Below are 19,788 nucleotides of genomic sequence, written 5' to 3'. Positions count from 1 at the left end.
AGAGGGATGCTCAGCCCATTGCAGAAGCCCAAAGACACATTTACACGTGGGGAAAGAAGCTATTAATTCACAGACTCCTATCAGAGGAATGTTCAGTCCATTGCAAAAGGCCAAAGTTGCATTCACACGTGTAGAAAGAAGCTATTAATTCACAGACTCCTATCATAGGAATGTTCAGTCCATTGCAAAAGCCCAAAGTTGCATTCACACGTGTAGGAAAAGACACATTTACACGTGGGGAAAGAAGCTATTAATTCACAGATTCACAGTCCTATTGCAAAAGCCCAAAGACACATTCACACGTGTAGAAAGAAGCTATTAATTCACAGACTCCTATCAGAGAAATGTTCAGTCCATTGCAAAAGCCCAAAGACACATTCACACGTGTAGAAAGAAGCTATTAATTCACAGACTCCTATCAGAGGAATGTTCAGTCCATTGCAAAAGCCCAAAGATGCATTCACACGTGTAGGGAAAAAAAGCTGTTAAATCCCAATCATATCGGAGGGATATCCAGCCTATTGCAGGACTGTCTGTCTGTCTGTCTGTCTGTCTGTCTCTCTCTCTCTCTCTCTGTGTGTGTGTGTCTGATGGAGACTTTTATTAGAATCATTAGGAATGCCATTGTAACACAAACATGTATCTAAAACCCCGACAAACGCGCTGCTTCACCCCCCGCCCCCAACATCCTTGTTCCCCGCCATTGCATCCCCCACCCACTCCCCCAAATAAACCAACCCTGGAATACCCCCCCAAAAGCAAAGCTTATTTTGGGCTCTTTTAAACCCGCCAGGCTTTCAAAATAAAAATAAAATACAATTAGCACCGTCCAGTTCAGTCCGTCCCCCGCCCACCTCCCCATAAAGCTCCAACCCACGTGTCCCGTAACGTCTGAAGAGGCCCAGGGCTCAACAGCCCCAATGCCCCGCGTCTCCCGGCTCCCTTGAAGGGAGAAGCGAGAGGCGGGAAGGGGAAAGCTCCTTCGCTCCCGGGGCTCCGAAGGGCCCCCCCCCACCTCCCGGACCAAGCTTTTCGCGCCCTCCCGCCGTCAGCGCCAGCAGACGGCACCCTCAGCGGACACGTGTTTCGGCCCGGCCGGCTCAGCTTCCAGCGCTGGAGTCCCCCCACCCTCGCTTGTTTCGCCCCCCCCCCTCGCCGCCCCGCTTCCCAGACTCACCGCGGGTCTGCCCACCGCCACGGCCATGCTTCGCGTCGGGGTCTGCTGCGGGCGCACAGGAGGCTCCGTCCGGCGTCTCCTCTCCCGCTGCCTCGCCTTCCGCCGCCCTTCGCCTCCGCCCGGCGCGGCCACTCCTTCTACCTCCCTCCTCCTCCTACCCTTCCTCCCCCCCCCTCGGCTTTCGCTTGGGCTCGCTCGCGACTATAAGCGGGAACATGGCCACCCCGGCTGGAAGCGACCATTCGCGGCCCGGGGGGGGGAGAGAGGGGGGGCGCTGGGCCGAAAGACGCCCACACGCGCGCGCGCGCACCGCTTCTCCCCTCCGTGGCTTCCTCAGCCCCGCCGGAGGGTCCGGGAGGCGCGCCCAGCCGGCAGACACCTCGCGCGGCCGGAGCCCCCTGAAGCGGCCCTGCGCCGGCCCGGGGGTTCCGCGCCGCGCACACCCCTCCGCGCCAGGCTTTGCTTGCGCGAGTCCGGGTCCTTCAAGAGGGCGGGGGAGGTGGAGGGGGGGTCCCTTCTCTCAAATTCAGGAGAGGGAGGGGGCTTGGGTGCTGGGGGTGGCGGCGGGATGGGGGGGGTTGCCTGTGATGCTTCCTCCCCCAAAACATTTGGCCGAGGTGGCAGCGACCCCTTGATCCAGCATACAGGTGGTCCTTGACTTACGACCACAATGGAGACCACAGTGTCTTGTCGCTAAGTGAGGCGGGGTGTAAACCAGTGGTGGGTTCCGGATCCCATTCCAACTGGTATGGTTGGAACGGGCCCGGCGTCCACATGGAAGCGTGCAGTGCACGCATGCATCTTAGCGCCTCCACGATGCTCCAGCTGCTCAGTGGAGCGTCACACAGGCATTGTACGTGCAATGCGGAAGCACCAAAGACTTAAAAGACCAGTAAGGAGCTCGAGCAGGCGAGTGGGCCTTCCCGAGCACCGTATCGGAACGGTATCCGGTTCTCTGGGCAGGCTCTGGCAGGTACTGGGGCGTACTGCCTGCAACCCACCACTGGTATAAACAGTAACAGAGTTGGAAGGGACCTTGGAGGTCATCTAGTCCAACCCCCTGCTCACGCAGGAGACCTGTGCTAGGGATTCCAACCGCCTGAACAGCCGATCTTTCTGATCAACAAGCACAGTGTCTTAACCAATGAGCCACCTACTCAAAATGTCCCCAAAATGTCCGTCGCTAAGTGAGGCATCCTTTGATCCACACAAGGAGGGAGCTAGAAAGCAGCCCGACTCCTTTGCCAGAATAAAGGTAGTCCTTGACTTACGACCTCAATGGAGACCACAATGTCCGTCGCTAAGTGAGATGGCCTGGCAAGGAGCAAGCTAGAAAGCAGTCCTACTCCTTTGCCAGCATATAGGTAGTCCTTGACCTACGACTGGAATTGAGGTCAAAATGTCCATCGCTAAGCGAGATGAGGCATCCCTTGATCCAGGCAAGGAGGGAGGTAGCAAGCAGCCCAGCTCCTTTGTCACCATATAGGTGTCTTGACGTACGATTGCAATGGAGGCCACAATGTCTGTCACTAAGTGAGACACTTAAGTGGATTTTGCCTCATTTTACCACCTTTCTTGCCATAATTGTTAAACGAATCTCTGAAGTTGTTAGTAACGGGCTGGCTAAGTGAAATCTCGCTTCCCCACTGAAGGTCGCAAAAGGGGATCACATGACCCCACCCCAAGATGTTGCAACCGTCCTAAATGTGAGTCAGTGACCGAGCGCCTGAATTTCAATCAGGTGACCATGGGGATGCTGCAACAGTCATAAGTGTGGGGAAACGATCCTGACTCGCTTTTTTGCAGTGCTGTTGTCACGTCAAACGGTCACAAAACGGACGGTCTTGAGTCAGGGACGACCCATAACAGAATTAAGAGAGTTGGAAGGGACCTTGGAGGTCCTCTAGTCCAACCTGCTGCTCAAGCAGGAAACCCCTACACCATTTCGGGCAGATGACACTCCAGTCTCTTCTTAGAAACTACCAGCTTTGGGGCATCCACAACTTTTGGAGGCAAGTCGTCCCACTGGTTGAATATTTTCAGAAAATGTTTTCAGAAAAGGCCTCCTCCTTATTTCCAGGTTGAATCTCTCCTTGTTCAGTTTCCATCCATTGTTTCTTGTCTAGAAAAGAATGACGCATTGTTGGATCGCACCCCAAAGCTGAATCAGCCTTGGGAAGCCCTGTTGCAGCTTCAGAATCAAGAGTCCAAACTCCGGTTTCGCGTCTTCTTCTATTTCGGCCGCCTGCAGCTGATCCTGGACCCCTCACATCCTGGACATAAGTTGTTTCAACTCCTACCCTCAAAACAATGCTATAGAGCACTGCACACTAGACACAAGGACAGTTTTTTCCCCAATGCCATCACTCTGCTGAATAAATAATTCCCTCACCACTGTCAAACCATTCACTAAGGCTGCATTACTATTACTGTTAGTCTTCTCATCGTTCCTATCACCCATCTCCTCCCACTTATGACTGCAGGACTGTAACTTTGTTGCTGGTATCCTTATGATTTATACTGATATTGATTGTTTCCTGTTACTTGTATCTTATGACTATCACTAAGTGTTGTATCTTATGATTCCTGATGAAAGTATTCTATTTTATTTTTCTTTATATACACTGAGAACATATGCATCAAAGACAAATTCCTTGTATGCCCAATCACACTTGACCAATAAAGAATTCTATTCTATTCTATTCCTTTCATTATGTATTCTATTCTATTCCTTTCATTATTCTATTCTATTCCTTTCATATTCTATTCTATTCTATTCTATTCCTTTCATTATGTATTCTATTCCTTTCATTATCTATTCCATTCTATTCCTTTCATTATCTATTCTATTCTATTCCTTTCATTATCTATTCTATTCCTTTCATTATCTATTCCATTCTATTCCTTTCATTATCTATTCTATTCTATTCCTTTCATTATCTATTCTATTCTATTCCTTTCATTATCTATTCTATTCTATTCCTTTCATTATCTATTCTATTCTATTCCTTTCATTATCTATTCTATTCTATTCCTTTCATTATCTATTCTATTCCTTTCATTGTCTATTCTATTCCTTTCATTATCTATTCTATTCTATTCTTTTCATTGTCTATTCTATTCTATTCCTTTCATTATCTATTCTATTCTATTCTTTTCATTGTCTATTCTATTCTATTCCTTTCATTGTCTATTCTATTCTATTCCTTTCATTGTCTATTCTATTCTATTCCTTCCATTATCTATTCTATTCCTTTCATTATCTATTCTATTCCTTTCATTATCTATTCTATTCTATTCCTTTCATTATTCTATTCTATTCCTTTCATTATCTATTCTATTCCTTTCATTATTCTATTCTATTCCTTTCATTATCTATTCTATTCTATTCTATTCCTTTCATTATCTATTCTACTCCTTTCATTATCTATTCTATTCTATTCCTTTCATCATCTATTCTATTCTATTCCTTTCATTATCTATTCTATTCTATTCCTTTCATTATCTATTCTATTCCTTTCATTATCTATTCTATTCCTTTCATTGTCTATTCTATTCTATTCCTTTCATTATCTATTCTATTCTATTCTTTTCATTGTCTATTCTATTCTATTCCTTTCATTATCTATTCTATTCTATTCTTTTCATTGTCTATTCTATTCTATTCCTTTCATTGTCTATTCTATTCTATTCCTTTCATTGTCTATTCTATTCTATTCCTTTCATTGTCTATTCTATTCTATTCCTTCCATTATCTATTCTATTCCTTTCATTATCTATTCTATTCCTTTCATTATCTATTCTATTCTATTCCTTTCATTATTCTATTCTATTCCTTTCATTATCTATTCTATTCCTTTCATTATTCTATTCTATTCCTTTCATTATCTATTCTATTCTATTCTATTCTATTCCTTTCATTATCTATTCTACTCCTTTCATTATCTATTCTATTCTATTCCTTTCATCATCTATTCTATTCTATTCCTTTCATTATCTATTCTATTCTATTCCTTTCATTATCTATTCTATTCCTTTCATTATCTATTCTATTCCTTTCATTATCTATTCTATTCTATTCTGATAGACTGCTGCTGACAATGGAAGCTCCATGGAAGCCCATTTGCCTACCTGTGAAGGTCTTTGCAGCAATTGTGCAAAGTGGAGAGGATGCCACTCCTGGGCCAGGGATGGGTTCCGGCAAGCACTATTGCCAGTTCGTTCTTGGGTGCGCGGTGCTGCATGCGCAGTGCAATAAAAACTGCCCTGCGCATGCGCAGAAGCAGAAAACAAGATTCGGGGGGCGTGGCAGGCCTGGGTCACTGCCGGTACCAGCGGCCCAGGCCACCAAACCACTACCAGTTCGGTTGAGCTGGTCCAAACTGTTAGGAACCTACCACTGTCCGGGGTCACATAGAATGAATTCCTATGTTTGTCCTAAGACACCTGGAGGTGTTTGTTATTTTTTAAACTGATGGATTGGAATGTTCTGTGAATTAGGTTAAGTCCCTGGTTGGCATTTCCTGACCTAAATTATAAAAAGTTGGATTTCCCCTGTCACAGGCAAAAACAAAACCAACCCCAAAACAATTTGTGTTTTGGTTTCTGCATCCCACGATCTTATTTTCATTCTTTCCTGGACTCCCTGGGGAAACTCAGTGGCAATGCTCCAATCTTTGGGCTTTTTGTGAAAATAAGGAACAAAGCTGGCTTACGTTTCAAAAATACTATTTTGTCTTTTTTAAAAATGAATCGTTTTTTGTTGTTTTTTTTAATCCAAAGGAGCCGAATCCTTCTTGGACTGGTTGTTCTTGACTTACGACCACAATTTGAGCTCAAAATTTCACTAAGCAAGACAGTTGTTAAGAGAATGTTGCCCCATTTTTATGACCTTTCTTGCCACCCTTGTTAAGTGAATCACTACAGGGGTTCAGTTAGTTGTTAATCTGTCTGGGGAATTCTGGGATTTGAAGTCCACAAGTCTTACAGTTGGACACCTGCCTTAGATTATTTGGGAGATGGCGTTGGGGTTTGGAGCTAGGTCAAACAGCCTTGCAGTTATCATTTAACGACCTTCATAATCCCTTGCGGGGTGGAGTCTGGGCAACTGAATGGAGCTGAGTATTTAATAGCCAGATGCCCTTCCTGTTGCCAATGCGGAGTTTTGTTCGACAGATAAATTCTCATTGTGCCCAGAGAGAGAAATATCTGCCTCTACCTAGGATTGAACTCACAGCCTCCTGATTGTGAGGCAAGAGCTCCACCTCTAGGCCACCGCACGACACCAAACAACCTCCAAACCTCCAACCCTCCAAAAGACATTGCTTTCTGCTCAGTTTTCTCCGCTAGATGCGGTTCTTTAATTAAACAGAAGTCTCTCTCCCTATACCTCAGACTAGCATTTAGTAGACCACAAACTCTTTACAAAAGATATACTAATGCCATGATGTTTTTATACAGGTGATCCTTGACTTACAATCATAAGTGAGCCCAGAACGCCAGGTGTAAAATACTGGTTGTTACATGGGTCACAATTGGATTGGTTGTTAAGGAAGCATCACCCCATTTTACCACATTTCCTGCCACCGTTGTTAAGCGAATCACCACAGTTGTTAAGTCAGTAAGTGTTGTGGTCCATCAGCAGAGACAAAGACAGTGAGGAGGTTGGGGAGGAACCTGGGCCGGTCCTGGAGTCTGGGGAAGGCTCTGAGGCAGAGATGGGCCAGGGCCATCTGATAGTTATCAGCTGCTTTCAGAGTCAGACATCAGTGAGGCAGAAGAACAGCTGGAGCCTGTTCCCAGTGTGCGCATGCACAGAATTGCCAGACGCAGGGAATAGCTAAAGAACAGGGGTCGACTTGGGAGTAAGGCCACAGGTGGACGATGAATGGCCCCTCCCAGAGGAAATAAAAGAGGAGCGAAAGGGGAGTGGAGTTTGCAGGAGACAATTAGTTTGCTTAATTTGTTCGTGACTCTCTGAGGCTCCTTGCCAAGTTTTGCAGATATCGGCCTGGCCGGTCGCCAAGCCAGATAAGGTCTGTGACTGTAAATCCTCCCTCGAAAGACTTTGCTGGATGTGAATGAGCAGAATTCACAGTCAATTAATAAAAGGGTTTTTGTCGGGACACGGAGTTTGCTTCAGGCTCTCGGGAAGCCTCAGTCAGAACAGTAACGCAGTTGTTAAGTACATCTTGGTTCCCCACTGACTTTGCTTGTCAGAAGGTTACAAAAGGGGGAATCACCTGACCCCAGGACACTGCAGCCATCATGAGTCAATTGCCAAGCATTTGAATTTTGATCATGTGATCACGGGGATGCTGCCATGATCAAGTGTGAAAAATAGTCATACGTCACATTTTTCGGTGCTGTTGTAACTTTAAACGGTTACTAAACCGATGGTTTTCAAGTCAACAATTCCCTGCATTTGACCAGGTTTCAAATAATGGGAACCTACCAGATTTAAATGCCAATGAGTAAATAAATAAATGTGCTGAATAAATGACAAAAAAAACAAAACCCTTCCGAATCCAGAACCTTTTTTGCATTCTTTTCCCATCAATATAAAATGGGAACTATGATCGTTTGTATGAGAATGTTGTCTATGTTTATGAAATGGAGCTCTCTGGGCACTTGTCCAAAGCCGAAACAAGATAATTTTAAACAACTTTTCCCTCTCTTGGGAATAAGCAAAGGATGGCGGGAGGGAAGGGACATTCCACCAATTTTTCAGTTTGATTAAATAGAGGAATTGGGAGGCTAGCATCTAGAAGGTCGCCAATTCTTGAATCTTTTGCTATTTTTCTTTTTTTTTAAAAAAAGTTTAAAAATGTGATGAATCCACCCTGTATTTATCATTAATACTAGGCTTCCTAGTTTAGATTTTAGATTTAGATTTTATTACATTTATATGCCGCCCTTTTCCCCAAGGGGACTCAGGGCGGCTCACAATTCAAATCAGGGGAGGGGGGTACAGACAAATAAAAAAGACGGAACATAACAATACATAATTTAAAAAACACACAGCAGTCATACCATTCAAGGCGGGGGGCAACAGCTCTTTAGCCCCAGGCCTGTCAGAACAGCCAGGTTTTAAGGGCTGTGCGGAAGGCCTGGAGGGTGGTGAGGGTTTGAATCTCCACGGGGAGTTCGTTCCAGAGGGTCGGAGCAGCCACAGAGAAGGCTCTCCTCCGGGTAGTCGCCAGTCGGCATTGGCCGGCGGATGGAATACGGAGGAGGCCTAATCTGTGGGATCTAATCGGTCTAGTTGAGGTAATTGGCAGCAGGCGGTCTCTCAAGTACCCAGGTCCAATACCATGAAGGGCTTTATAAGTGACGACTAGCGCCTTGAAGCGTATCCGAAGACCAATAGGCAGCCAGTGCAGCTCGCGGAGGATAGGTGTTACGTGGGTGAACTGAGGTGCACCCACGATCGCTCGCGCGGCTGCATTCTGGACAAGCTGAAGTCTCCGAATGCTCTTCAAGGGCTGCCCCATGTAGAGCACGTTGCAGTTTAAAAGGACTTTAAAAAAAAAAAGAGGGCAGAAGAAAAATCCATACAACAAGTCTGCCATATTTCCATAGGGTGTGTGTTTAATTTGTCACTAAGGCTAATGCCACCTACTGTCATCCAATTAGAGAAGAATGCCAATTGACTCATGGTAACACGGACACCACTTCTAGGAGGTCTCTTCTTTGTAGCGGTTCCACCACAAAACCGCGGTAGACAAAAGCGCGCTCGACGAAAGCGCGTACGTGACGTCATCACAGCGCGACGAAAACATCGCGCTGTGAGCGGTAAACTTAAAATTAACGCGTAAATCTAAACCTAACCCCCCCAAACCTAACCCTAAACCTAACCCTAAGCCTAACCCTAAGCCTAACCCTTAACCTAACGCTAACCCTTAACCTAACCCTAAACCTAACCCTAACGCTTAATGTAACCCTAAACCTAACCCTAACCCTTAACCTAACCCTAATCCTTACCCTAAACCTAACCCTTACCTTTATGTGAATCGGCTTGCTTTAATTTTATTTTAATTTCAACTTAATTTATTTTTAATTTTTTTCGTCGCGCTGCTGATGACGTCAGGTACGCGCTTTCGTCGAGCGCGGTTTTGTCTACCGCGGTTTTGACAGGTCACGCTTTGTAGCTACCCTCATTAAGTATGTTCTGACCTAGGCTTCCTGATATAGTAAAACGCACACGATTAAGTCCAAACCCCCTTTTTTATTCAAAAGGCTGTGAATTATATTCATTCACAGCCCGTAATGAGTCCCAAATAGTTGTCAAGAGTCCTACAGTAGGCTGCCAAAGTCCTTCAGGATAAGGCTGATAAGAAACGCTGCCAAAGACTTAATTGGCAATTAGCATGGCCACACGGAGCAAAGAGTCCAAACGAAGCTTCAGAAGGTAAACTGACCAGCATGAACCAAGTTGCTTCCTGCCAAGTCTCACGTACCTTTGCTCCTCCTTTATGTCCTATGGGAGGGGCCAATCACCTCCAAACCTTACTCCCGAGTTGTCCCTTCTGTTTTAACTGTTCTTGCCTTCTGGCAGCTCTGCGCATGCGCTCACTGGGAACAGGAGGAGCCTATTCTCCAAAGCACCTCAGAGCAAGACAAAAAGTTACAGATGAAGCTTATCAAGGAGAGAGAACCAACTTAGATATAGAGAGAAATTTCCTGACAGAACAATTAATCAGAGGAGTGGCTTGCTCCAACACTTGAGGTTTTTAAGAAGAGATTGGACAGCCATTTGTTTGAAACGGGGTCTCCTGCTTGAATCAGGAATTGGATTAGAAGACCTCCAAGGTCCCTTCCAACTCTGTTGTTCTGTTACTACTTTAACACTGAAACATAGATGAACTTGAATATAGGATCTCCTTCAATGGATAGGAATGAAATAAAAGCTATGGGGACAGACAAAAGAGAGATATCTTGTTAGGGTGTATTTATGCCATAAGGTAAAGGTTCCCCTCACACATATGCGCTGGTCGTTCCTGACTCTTGGGGATGGTGCTCATCTCCGTTTCAAAGCCGAAGAGCCAGCGCTATCCGAAGACGTCTCCGTGGTCATGTGGCTGGGCATGACTAAACACCGAAGGCGCACAGAACGCTGTTATCTTCCCACCAAAGGGGGTCCCTATTTTTTCTACTTGCATTTTTACGTGCTTTTGAACTGTTAGGTTGGCAGAAGCCGGGACAAGTCACGGGAGCTCACTCCGTTACACAGCACTAGGGATTCGAACCACCGAAGTGCCGATCTTTCTGATCGACAAGCTCAGCGTCTTAGCCACTAAGCTTCCCCTATATATGTCATATTTGGATGCAAATGAAGAATTTGGATCCCATGACAGATGAACCAGAAAAGTGGTTGCTTTGTTAGCGTTTTCCACAATTTTTTTGCTTTCGAAGAAACAACCGGAATGTTCTGGTGGAGATCCATGGTATCCTGAAGCCCCCTATTGGTCAACAAATGGAATTTCTTTTCATTACTTTGCAGTTTCCCCCAGAGCTAAAGCACAAGAAATCCTGACTTAGGATTTTCTGTGTGGTGATATCAGTCCTTGTTTGTATCCATCTCTTTTCCTGATTGGGAATATTATTAACCCAATTGCTTCAGTATCCTTCTGGGGATTTGTAACATTTGGCTGAAAAAAATTAGCCAGCCAATTTTGCTTTGATGAAAGAGAATAAATTTAAAAATGACACTATCAGTTCCATACAAGGAAAACCAGTACAAAATGTTTTACAGATGGCACCTGGCACCATCAAGGTTAGCTAAAATCTCAACAAATACCTCCGCAAAATGCTGGAAATGTGAATCAGTACATGGAACATATTATCATTTATGGTGGACCTGTGAAGAGGCAAAAAATTTTTGGAGAAGGATCAAAAATTGGCTGAAGGATACTGCAAAATCCCCATTCCCTCCCCACTCCAGGGGAAGGATACTGCAAAATCCCCATTCCCTCCACACTCCAGGGGAAGGATACTGCAAAATCTCCATTCCCTTCCCACTCCAAGGGGAGGATACTGCAAAATCTCCATTTCCTCCACACTCCAGGGGAAGGATACTGCAAAATCCCCATTCCCTCCCCATTCCAGGGGATGGATACTGCAAAATCTCCACTCCCTCCCCACTCCAGGGGAAGGATACTGCAAAATCCCCATTCCCTCCCCACTCCAGGGGAAGGATACTGCAAAATCCCCATTCCCTCCCCACTCCAGGGGAAGGATACTGCAAAATCCCCATTCCCTCCCCACTCCAGGGGAAGGATACTGCAAAATCCCCATTCCCTCCCCACTCCAGGGGAAGGATACTGCAAAATCCCCATTCCCTCCCCACTCCAGGGAAAGGATACTGCAAAATCCCCATTCCCACCCCACTCCAGGGGAAGGATACTGCAAAATCCCCATTCCCTCCCCACTCCAGGGGAAGGATACTGCAAAATCCCCATTCCCTCCAGATCAGCTGGGACTCGGGAGACAGAGAATAGATGGGGGTGGGGCCAGTCAGAGGTGGTATTTACTGGTTCTCCAAACTACTCAAAATTTCCACTACTGGTTCTCCAGAACTGGTTAGAACTGCTGAATACCACCTCTGGTCTGACAATTTAAAAAAAAAACAACACTGCCAAAACAGGAGACTCTAAGTAATCTATACCATTCCTAACAAAAGGCTGTCCTGTCTCTTGAAAACCTCCAGTGATGGAACACCCACAACTTCTGGAGGCAGGCTGTTCCGCTGATGAATTGTTCTGGGTGTTTCTGCGTTTTTACACCTAACAATGACCAAGGCACGGGCGGGTCAACATCCTGTCTTTCGCGCCACCGTCAATGCCCAGTAATTTGCACCTCTCCTGGTTTCTTGGTTCCAAAGATAAGAGATCAAGATGGAACCCCATTGGCCTTTTGTGGGTTGAAAAGTGTGGGCTTTGTGGTATGATAAAAAAAAAGATGTAGAACAGAAAACAACAGTCGCAAGAACTCTCCTGCCTACAGTAAGGACATCTTAGGAATGGGGTGACGTCCACGGTAGACAATTTGAGGTTGAAGCTGTGGGGGTTTGAGGATGTAACAATGGACTCAGGTAGAGCATTCCAGGCGTTGACCACTCAGTTGCTGAGGTCGTATTTTCTGCAATCGAGTTCAGACCGGTTTAACTTAAAATTTGTGGACTTCAACTCCCAGAATTCCTCCTCCAGTCATGTTGGCTCAGGAACTCTGGCACTGAAGTGTGCAAGTCTTAAAGCTGTCAAGTTACAAGGCACTTGCACCCCTAATCCTTTAGGAAAAAAAACCCCAGGGGTGTTCAAAGTTGACAGCTTTAAGACTTGTGGACTTCAACTCCCAGAATTCCTCCTCTCGCTCTTCATCTTGATGATGGGCGGACGGGCGGGGGGGACAGAGCTGGAACCGGTTCTAAACAGCACTGTAGATTTGTGGAACCTCTTCTATAGAAGAGGTTAGAACTGGCAGGAACCCACCCCTGCCCCCCATCCCCCATGCATGCGTGCGTGTCTCCTGCATGCATCCCTCACCAGGCACATCAGCTTTTTTTCCTGATTGCCAGATCTTGTTCTACCACAGCGATGAGGCTAGGAAGCAGGCCTGTCCTTACAGTTTTTAATTCAGGATAATTTCCATGCAAGGATTGGTGGATTCTGTTAAGCTTCTCTCCCCACCCAATGACACCAGCCAGCAGGAAAACATCCATCAGTTGTCCACCAGAGCTGAAGAAGCTTCTTGGATGAGAAGCGAAATGTCTTCCAAAAAAAACCCAGAAAGTCCAGTTACCTCTTGAAAAAAAAAAGCATCTTTGGGACAATGGATGACAGAGAATCTCCACAGACATCTGCCAGTGATGCCTTCTAACTGGAGAAGGAAGTAGTGACTTCTGACACCGACTTATAGCAGTGTTCCTCAAATTCCCCAACTTTATGACGTGTGGCCTCGCTGGCTGTGGAACTCTGGGAGACAAAAGTGCACATCTCTTAAAATTGCTGAGGACACACCGATGGGCTTAGCCAGATTCAATTAACAACCGTGGCAAGGAAAAATGGGGCAAATCACACTTAACAAACATCTTTCTTAGCAATGGAAATTTTGGATTCCATTGTGGTCGTAAATCAAGAACTACCTGTAATTAGTTGCAAAATTGTGTCTGACCCATCACAACCCCATGGACAATGTTCCTCCAGGCCTTCCTGTCCTCTACCATCCTCTGGAGTCCATTGAAGCTCACGCCGACTGCTTCAGTGACTCCCTCCAGCTACCTCCTTCTCTGCCGTCCCCCTCTTCTTCTGCCCTCCGTTGTTCCCAGCATGAGGCTCTTCTCCAGGGAGTCCTTCCTTCTCATTAGGTGGCCAAAGTCTTTGAGTTTCCTCTTCAGGATCTGGCTTTCTAAAGAGCAGTCAGGGTTGATCTCCTCTAGGACCGACCGGTTGGATGGCCTTGCAGCCCAAGGGACTCGCAGGAGTCTTCTCCAGCACCGGAGTTCAAAGGCCTCCATTCTTTGGCACTCAGCCTTTCTTAGAGTAAGGTACTACATTTAGGCAAGAAAAACGAAATGCACAGGTACAGTATAGGTGGTACCTTGCTCAATAGTAGTAACTGTGAAAGGGATCTTGGAGTCCTAGTGGACAACCATTTAAATAGGAGCCAGCCGTGTGCAGCAGCTGCCAAAAAAGCCAACACAGTTCTAGGCTGCATAAATAGAGGGATAGAATCAAGATCACATGAAGTGTTAATACCACTTTATAATGCCCTGGTAAGGCCACACTTGGAATACTACATCCAGTTCTGGTTGCCACAATGTAGAAAAGATGTGGAGACTCTGGAAAGAGTGCAGAGAAGAGCAACAAAGATGATGAGGGGATTGGAGACTAAAACATATGAAGAACGGTTGCAGGAACTGGGTAGGTCTAGTTTAATAGAAAGAAGGACTAGGGGAGACATGATAGCAGTGTTCCAGTATCTCAGGGGTTGCCACAAAGAAGCGGGAGTCAAGCTATTCTCCAAGGCACCTGAAGGTAGAACAAGAAGCAATGGGTGCAAACTAATCAAGGAGAGAAGCAACTTAGAACTAAGGAGAAATTTCCTAACAGTTAGAACAATTAATCAGTGGAACAGAAATTGCCTCCAGAAGTTGTGAATGCCCCAACACTGCAAGTCTTTAAGAAGATGTTGGATAGCCATCTGTCTGAAACGGTATAGGGTTTCCTGCCTAGGCAGGGGGTTGGACTAGCAGACCTCCCAGGTCCCTTCCAACTCTGCTATTCTATTATGGTCCAACCTTCCCCATTGCAACTGGGGAAAACCATAGCCTTGACTATACACACTTTTATTGGCAGGGTGATGTCTCTGCTTTTTAGTATGCTGTCTCGATTTGCCATAGTTTTCCTCCCCAGGAGCAAGTGCCTTTTGATTTCTTGGCCATTTCTTGGGTATTTCTAGTTTAATGAAAATAAAGACTAGGGGCAACATGATAGCAATCTTCATGTTTCATCTTCAGGATCTGGCCTTCTAAAGAGCAGTCAGGGTTGATCTCCTCTAGGACTGACCAGTTGGATCACCTTGCAGTCCAATATGATTGTTGCGTGTTTTTAAATTATGTATTGTTTTGTGTTGTTGTTAATTTGTCTGTATCCCACTTCCCTGGTTTGAGTTGTGAGCCGCCCTGAGTCCCCCTTCGGGGGAAAAGGGCAGCATACAAATGAAATAAACATTCAAACATACAAACATTCAAACATTCAAGGGACTCACAGGAGTCTTCTCCAGCACCAGAGTTCACAGGTCACCTGTAATGACCTAGAGAAGCCATTGGTAGCTCAGCATCCTCTTAAAAAGCATCATCTAAATAAGCTCCCTCTAATAGCACAATGATCGATGCTATCTTCCAGCAAAAGAGCCAATTTTTTGAATTTAAACATTTAATTAAGGGTAGGAGGGCATAGAAGACGGACCGCAACACATTTTTCTCTTCCTACATTTTCCAAATATACATCTGCCTACATCTCAACATTTTCTCTTCCTACATCTGCTTTCTGTGTCTCAGCCCAGTAATATTCTCATCTTTTTTTATTTTGTTTCTGCACACTTATTATGTAACTGTAATTACAGCAAAAAGCCACACGGCTGCATTATGCAACCCCTATCAAAACAAAGGGATGCCACACTCCCTCCTAACATTTTTTCAAACCCTTGTGTCATTTCCTATTTTTATAAATCATCAGGTGTGTCTTATGTAAGGCAAATAACCATGAAATACTCCCCAATCTGCTCCTGCAAATTAGAGCAAGATTGCATTAAATATATATATTTTTAAAGGAACAGCATTTTAAAGAATGCTTTTTTAAGAAAGGCTTGTGCAGCTTTTGTCGGCCTTGGCCTCTTAAAAAATCTGTGGGCTTCAATTCCCAGAATTCCTCCAGCAGTCCAGAGGTCTTCAAACTTGGCAACTTTAAGACTTGTGGACTTCAACTCCCAGAATTCTCCAGCCAGCAGGCTGGAGAATTCTGGGAGTTGAAGTCCACAAGTCTTAAAGTTTTTAAGTTTGGGAACCCCTGCGCCAGAGGTGGGTTACTACCAGTTCGCACCTATTCAGTAGAACCGGTTCATCAAATCTACCGAACCGGTTAGAAGAGGTTCCACCAGCGGACCCGGAAAGCAGGCCACACCTACAGAAGAGGTTCCAAACATTTTTGAAACCCACCACTGGTCCTTGGATATGATTATTCTACACTATCATGATCATATTTATAAAACTTAGTTCCTCTGTGAAAGGTAAGGATGACTACTGCATTTGCGGTGCAATCAGAACATTGCATGTGTTGAAGTTGTTTTAACGCAAACCAAAGATGCCTTTTAAAAAACAAGTTTACATCCTATTCTTATGCATGCCAGTGCTGTGTGTGAGGTAATTTAAGGTGGTTCTGACAAGTGTCGTCGGCATCTTCATATCCGGTCACATGGGTGGCAAGCCACTCCCATCTGGTCACATGGGCGGCAAACCACTCCCACAAAGGAGGCCACACCCACAGAGTAGATTCGAACAATTTTTGAAACCCACCACTGCCCTTCAGAGCGCTAATAACCAGATGGCTGCAAGGGATATAAATCCTTCTGATCCCCACCATTCAGCCAGAACTGAAGAAGCTTCTTGGATGAGAAGCGAAAGGTTGTCAAGGGAGGGGGGAAAAAAACCCAAGAAAGACCAGTTGACTTTTGGAAAAGCATCTTTGGGACATCTTGCCAATGAGATTGGCTAGATTTTTCTTCTTCTACTCTCAGCAGCATCAGGACCACTTAAAACAAGAAGGATGCTGTTTTCCACAGGATTATGGCTGACCTTTAATGCAATGCGTATGTGACACCACCACCCCTGCACACCTCTCCCCCTGCGCATGTGTGTGCAACCCCTCTGTGCTCCCCCCCACATGCACACATTCTCCCCTGCCCCCATGCATGCACACACGTCTCCTGTATGTGCCCCGCACATGTGTGACAGAGACCTGAAAATCAGCTGGCCAGCGAGAGGCGCGCACGCATGCGCAGTGAAGCTGAGCTGGGGCAACGGTTCATGTGCCCACAGAGAGGGCTCTGAATGCCACCTGGGACACGCATGCCATAGGTTTGGCATCACAGGGGTAAAGGATTCCTCGCACATCCTTTTCTCCCCTTTGAGAAAAACCCAAAAGGTTTTCTCCACTTTGATGATTGAGTCCGTCTGTCTGTCTCTGGTGGTGGTGGAGAGCTAAACTCCCACACCGATTAGCCACACTTAACACGTGAGATTAAACTGGGAGTGGTGGGGAAAAGAGCCGATTTGCTTGGCAAATAGCCAAATGCTCAGAGCTTACCAGCGGAGAAGGGAAAGTACCAATTCAAATCTCTTTCAATTGGCAGCACTCTCTCTGGATTTCACCAATAAGCAAACCGTTCCTTCTAAAGAGAGAGCTGTCACTTACACATTAGCCCTCGCCCCTTCCTTTGCTGCCTTGCCAAAGTGCCAGTTTGCCGACAGTTGGCAAAGTGGGAGGCTGCCAAGAAAATTTGAGAGGGTGGCTTTCTTATTGCCCAGCGCTAACCGTGATTCAGTGCACAATAGAGACAAAGGGAAGAAAGGAGGGAAGGAAGGAGGGAATGTAGGAGAGAAGGAAGGGGGGAAGGAAGGAGGGAAGGAAGGAGGGAAAGAGAGGAGAGAAGAAAGGAGGGAGGGAAGGAAGGAGGGAAGGAAGGAGAGTAGGAGAGAAGAAAAGAGGGAAGGAAGGAGGGAAGGAAGGAAGAAGAAGCAGGATTGTTGTAAGATAAGATGGATTTATGGGATGGTAAGAAAGCAATTTCAAGTATATTGTCAACTGTAGGGGAGAAAAATTGTTACAAATACATATTATTAATAACAGTTATGAGATCATATAATTGTGAATGTATATATGGAAAAAAAAGAGACAAAGGGAAGGATGTTCAGAGAATATTAGAGCAGCAGTCACCAAGTGGTGGCCCGTAAGAAAATGTTGGTGGTTTGCAGAAAAATTATTTGCATTTTTTAAAATATTGCATTAAATCAGGGGTCCTCAAACTACGGCCCCTGGGACGGATACCTGCAATGAACGCTTGTGTTGCTGCAGAGAGTCTCCCCCTTCGGGGTCTTTTTCTGCAGGTCGGAGGGGGACAGAAATTGGGGTCTGCTTCAGCCTCCTGGTGGGGGGGCTTTGGGCGAAGGCTGGAGGGAAATGCTGCTGGTGGTGAAGAGCCGGAGGGCCTCGTTCCAGTGGGACTGCATCATGGCCTGGAACTGGCTGACCATCTCAGCCCGCTGAACCATCAGGTGCTGGTACCTGGCCTTGCACTCCCACAGGTCTTCCCTCTGCTTGGAAAGCCTATGCTCCTAGTCCTCAGTGAGGTGCTTCTGCTGAGCCTCTTTCTCAGTCAGATCCAATTTGAACTGAGCTGTTTTGCCAACTCTTTCTCATAGAGGCTGCTTAGCTCCAGCCACTGCTTCCTGTTGGGGCCCTAAGGAGCCCGGGCGGGCAGGCGAGGAGTGGCTGGGAGGGGAGGGGTGAGTAGAGGCTGGCAAGGCGACCCTTAACGTGAGTGACATCGAGTTGGCCACACCCACTCAGTCACATGACCACCTAGCCACACCCACCCAGCCGGACATTAGGCAGATCATATTAGTGGTTAAAATTATGAATGTAGTGGCCCCTGAGATCCAAAAGGTTGGGGACCCCTGTATTAGAGAACATTGTCAGAATACTGCAGCATTCGCAAGGGATGGCTGGGGAGCATAGGTGACAGGGAAGACCAAATTCAAAACATCATTGGCTGCCACCCACAATCACCTGATTGCATTTCGGATGCTCTGCAACTGGCCAACATTTATCGATCAGAATAGAGCTGGAAGGGACTTTGGAGGTCTTCTAGTCCAGCCCCCTGCTCAAGCAGGAGACCCTATACCACTCAGACCAGACCAGTCTCTTCTTAAAAACTTCCAGTGTTAAAGCACCCACGATTTCTGGAGGCAAGCTGTTCCGCTGGTTAATCGTCCTCCCTGTTAGGAAGTTTCTCCTTAATTCCACGTTCCTCCTCTCCTTGATCAGTTTCCATCCATTGTTTCTTGTCCTGCCCTCTGGGGCTTTGGAAAATAAATTGGAGCTGGAGCAAGAGAGGGGAGCTCACTCCTTTGCACAGTGATCGGGACTCAAACCCAGGCCGTTGGCTTTCCAGCTGATACACTCAGCCTCTTTAACCACTGAGCCATCTCATCTCCCAAGCCACGCCCACCAAGCCACAGAACTGATAGGGAATTTTTTGGAATTTCACCACTGAGTTCATCCCAAGTTGCACAGCTAAATGTCTATGGAGATTCCCAATCACCCAAGTCACGGTTGTCCCAAAGGTGCTTTTTTTCAAGAGGCAACTGGACTTGCTTTTTCTTAGAAGACGTTTCAAGAAGCGTCTTGTGTTCTTCTGAACCAACGACTTCAAAGAAAAAGAAAATCCCATTGCCTTTTGAAAAAGCACCTTTGGGACAAGTGAGAATCTATGGCTGAGAATCTCCACAGACATAATGGTGAAGGTTTCCATCGGAGGTGGGTTCCTACCAGTTCGCACCACTTCGGTAGAACCAGTTCGTCAAATCTACCGAACCGGTTAGAAGAGGTTCCACCAGAAAGCAGGCCACACCTACAGAAGAGGTTCCAAAAATTTTGGAAACCCACCACTGACAGACAGACAGACACACACACACACACAGACTCACACAGAGAGAGAAAGAGAAAGAAAGGAAGAAAGGAAGAAAGAAAAAAAGAAAAAAGAAAGAAAAAAAGAAAAAGTGAGAGAGATAAAAGAAAAAAAGGAAAAAGGGAAAGAGAGACAAAAGGAAGGAAGAGAGAGAGAGAGAGAGAGAGAGAGAGAGAGAGAGAGAGAAAACACATGGCCGGTAAGCCACACCCTCCAGGTCACATGGCCAGCAAGCCACTCCCACAAAGGAGGCCACACCCACAGAGTAGGTTCGAAAAATTTTGGAAACCCACCACTGACAGACAGACAGACACACACACACAGAGACTCACACAGAGAGAGAAAGAGAAAGAAAGGAAGAAAGG

At 46.0% G+C, this 19,788-nt stretch overlaps 1 protein-coding gene across 5 annotated transcripts in view; it reads right to left on the bottom strand.

The window, feature by feature from the left end:
* SEPTIN11 (septin 11) overlaps positions 1-1,336 on the bottom strand; it is a 121,812-nt gene extending 120,476 nt beyond the window's left edge. For all 5 annotated transcript variants that reach the window (XM_087723991.1, XM_087723992.1, XM_087723993.1 and 2 more), the window contains exon 1: positions 1,178-1,336. In XM_087723991.1, coding sequence (XP_087580117.1) covers positions 1,178-1,204 — 27 coding nt within the window. In that variant the 5' untranslated portion in view covers positions 1,205-1,336. The remainder of the gene's footprint in view (positions 1-1,177) is intronic.
* Positions 1,337-19,788: the final 18,452 nt, after the last annotated feature.

This window comes from Thamnophis sirtalis, unplaced genomic scaffold (assembly GCF_051295495.1).
Source record: "Thamnophis sirtalis isolate CommonGarterSnake01/CBP01778 unplaced genomic scaffold, rThaSir2_p1.2 scaffold_10, whole genome shotgun sequence".
Classification (NCBI taxonomy): domain Eukaryota; kingdom Metazoa; phylum Chordata; class Lepidosauria; order Squamata; family Natricidae; genus Thamnophis; species Thamnophis sirtalis.
Note: the sequence above shows the minus strand (reverse complement) of the source record. Positions and strands in the feature narration are given on the sequence as shown.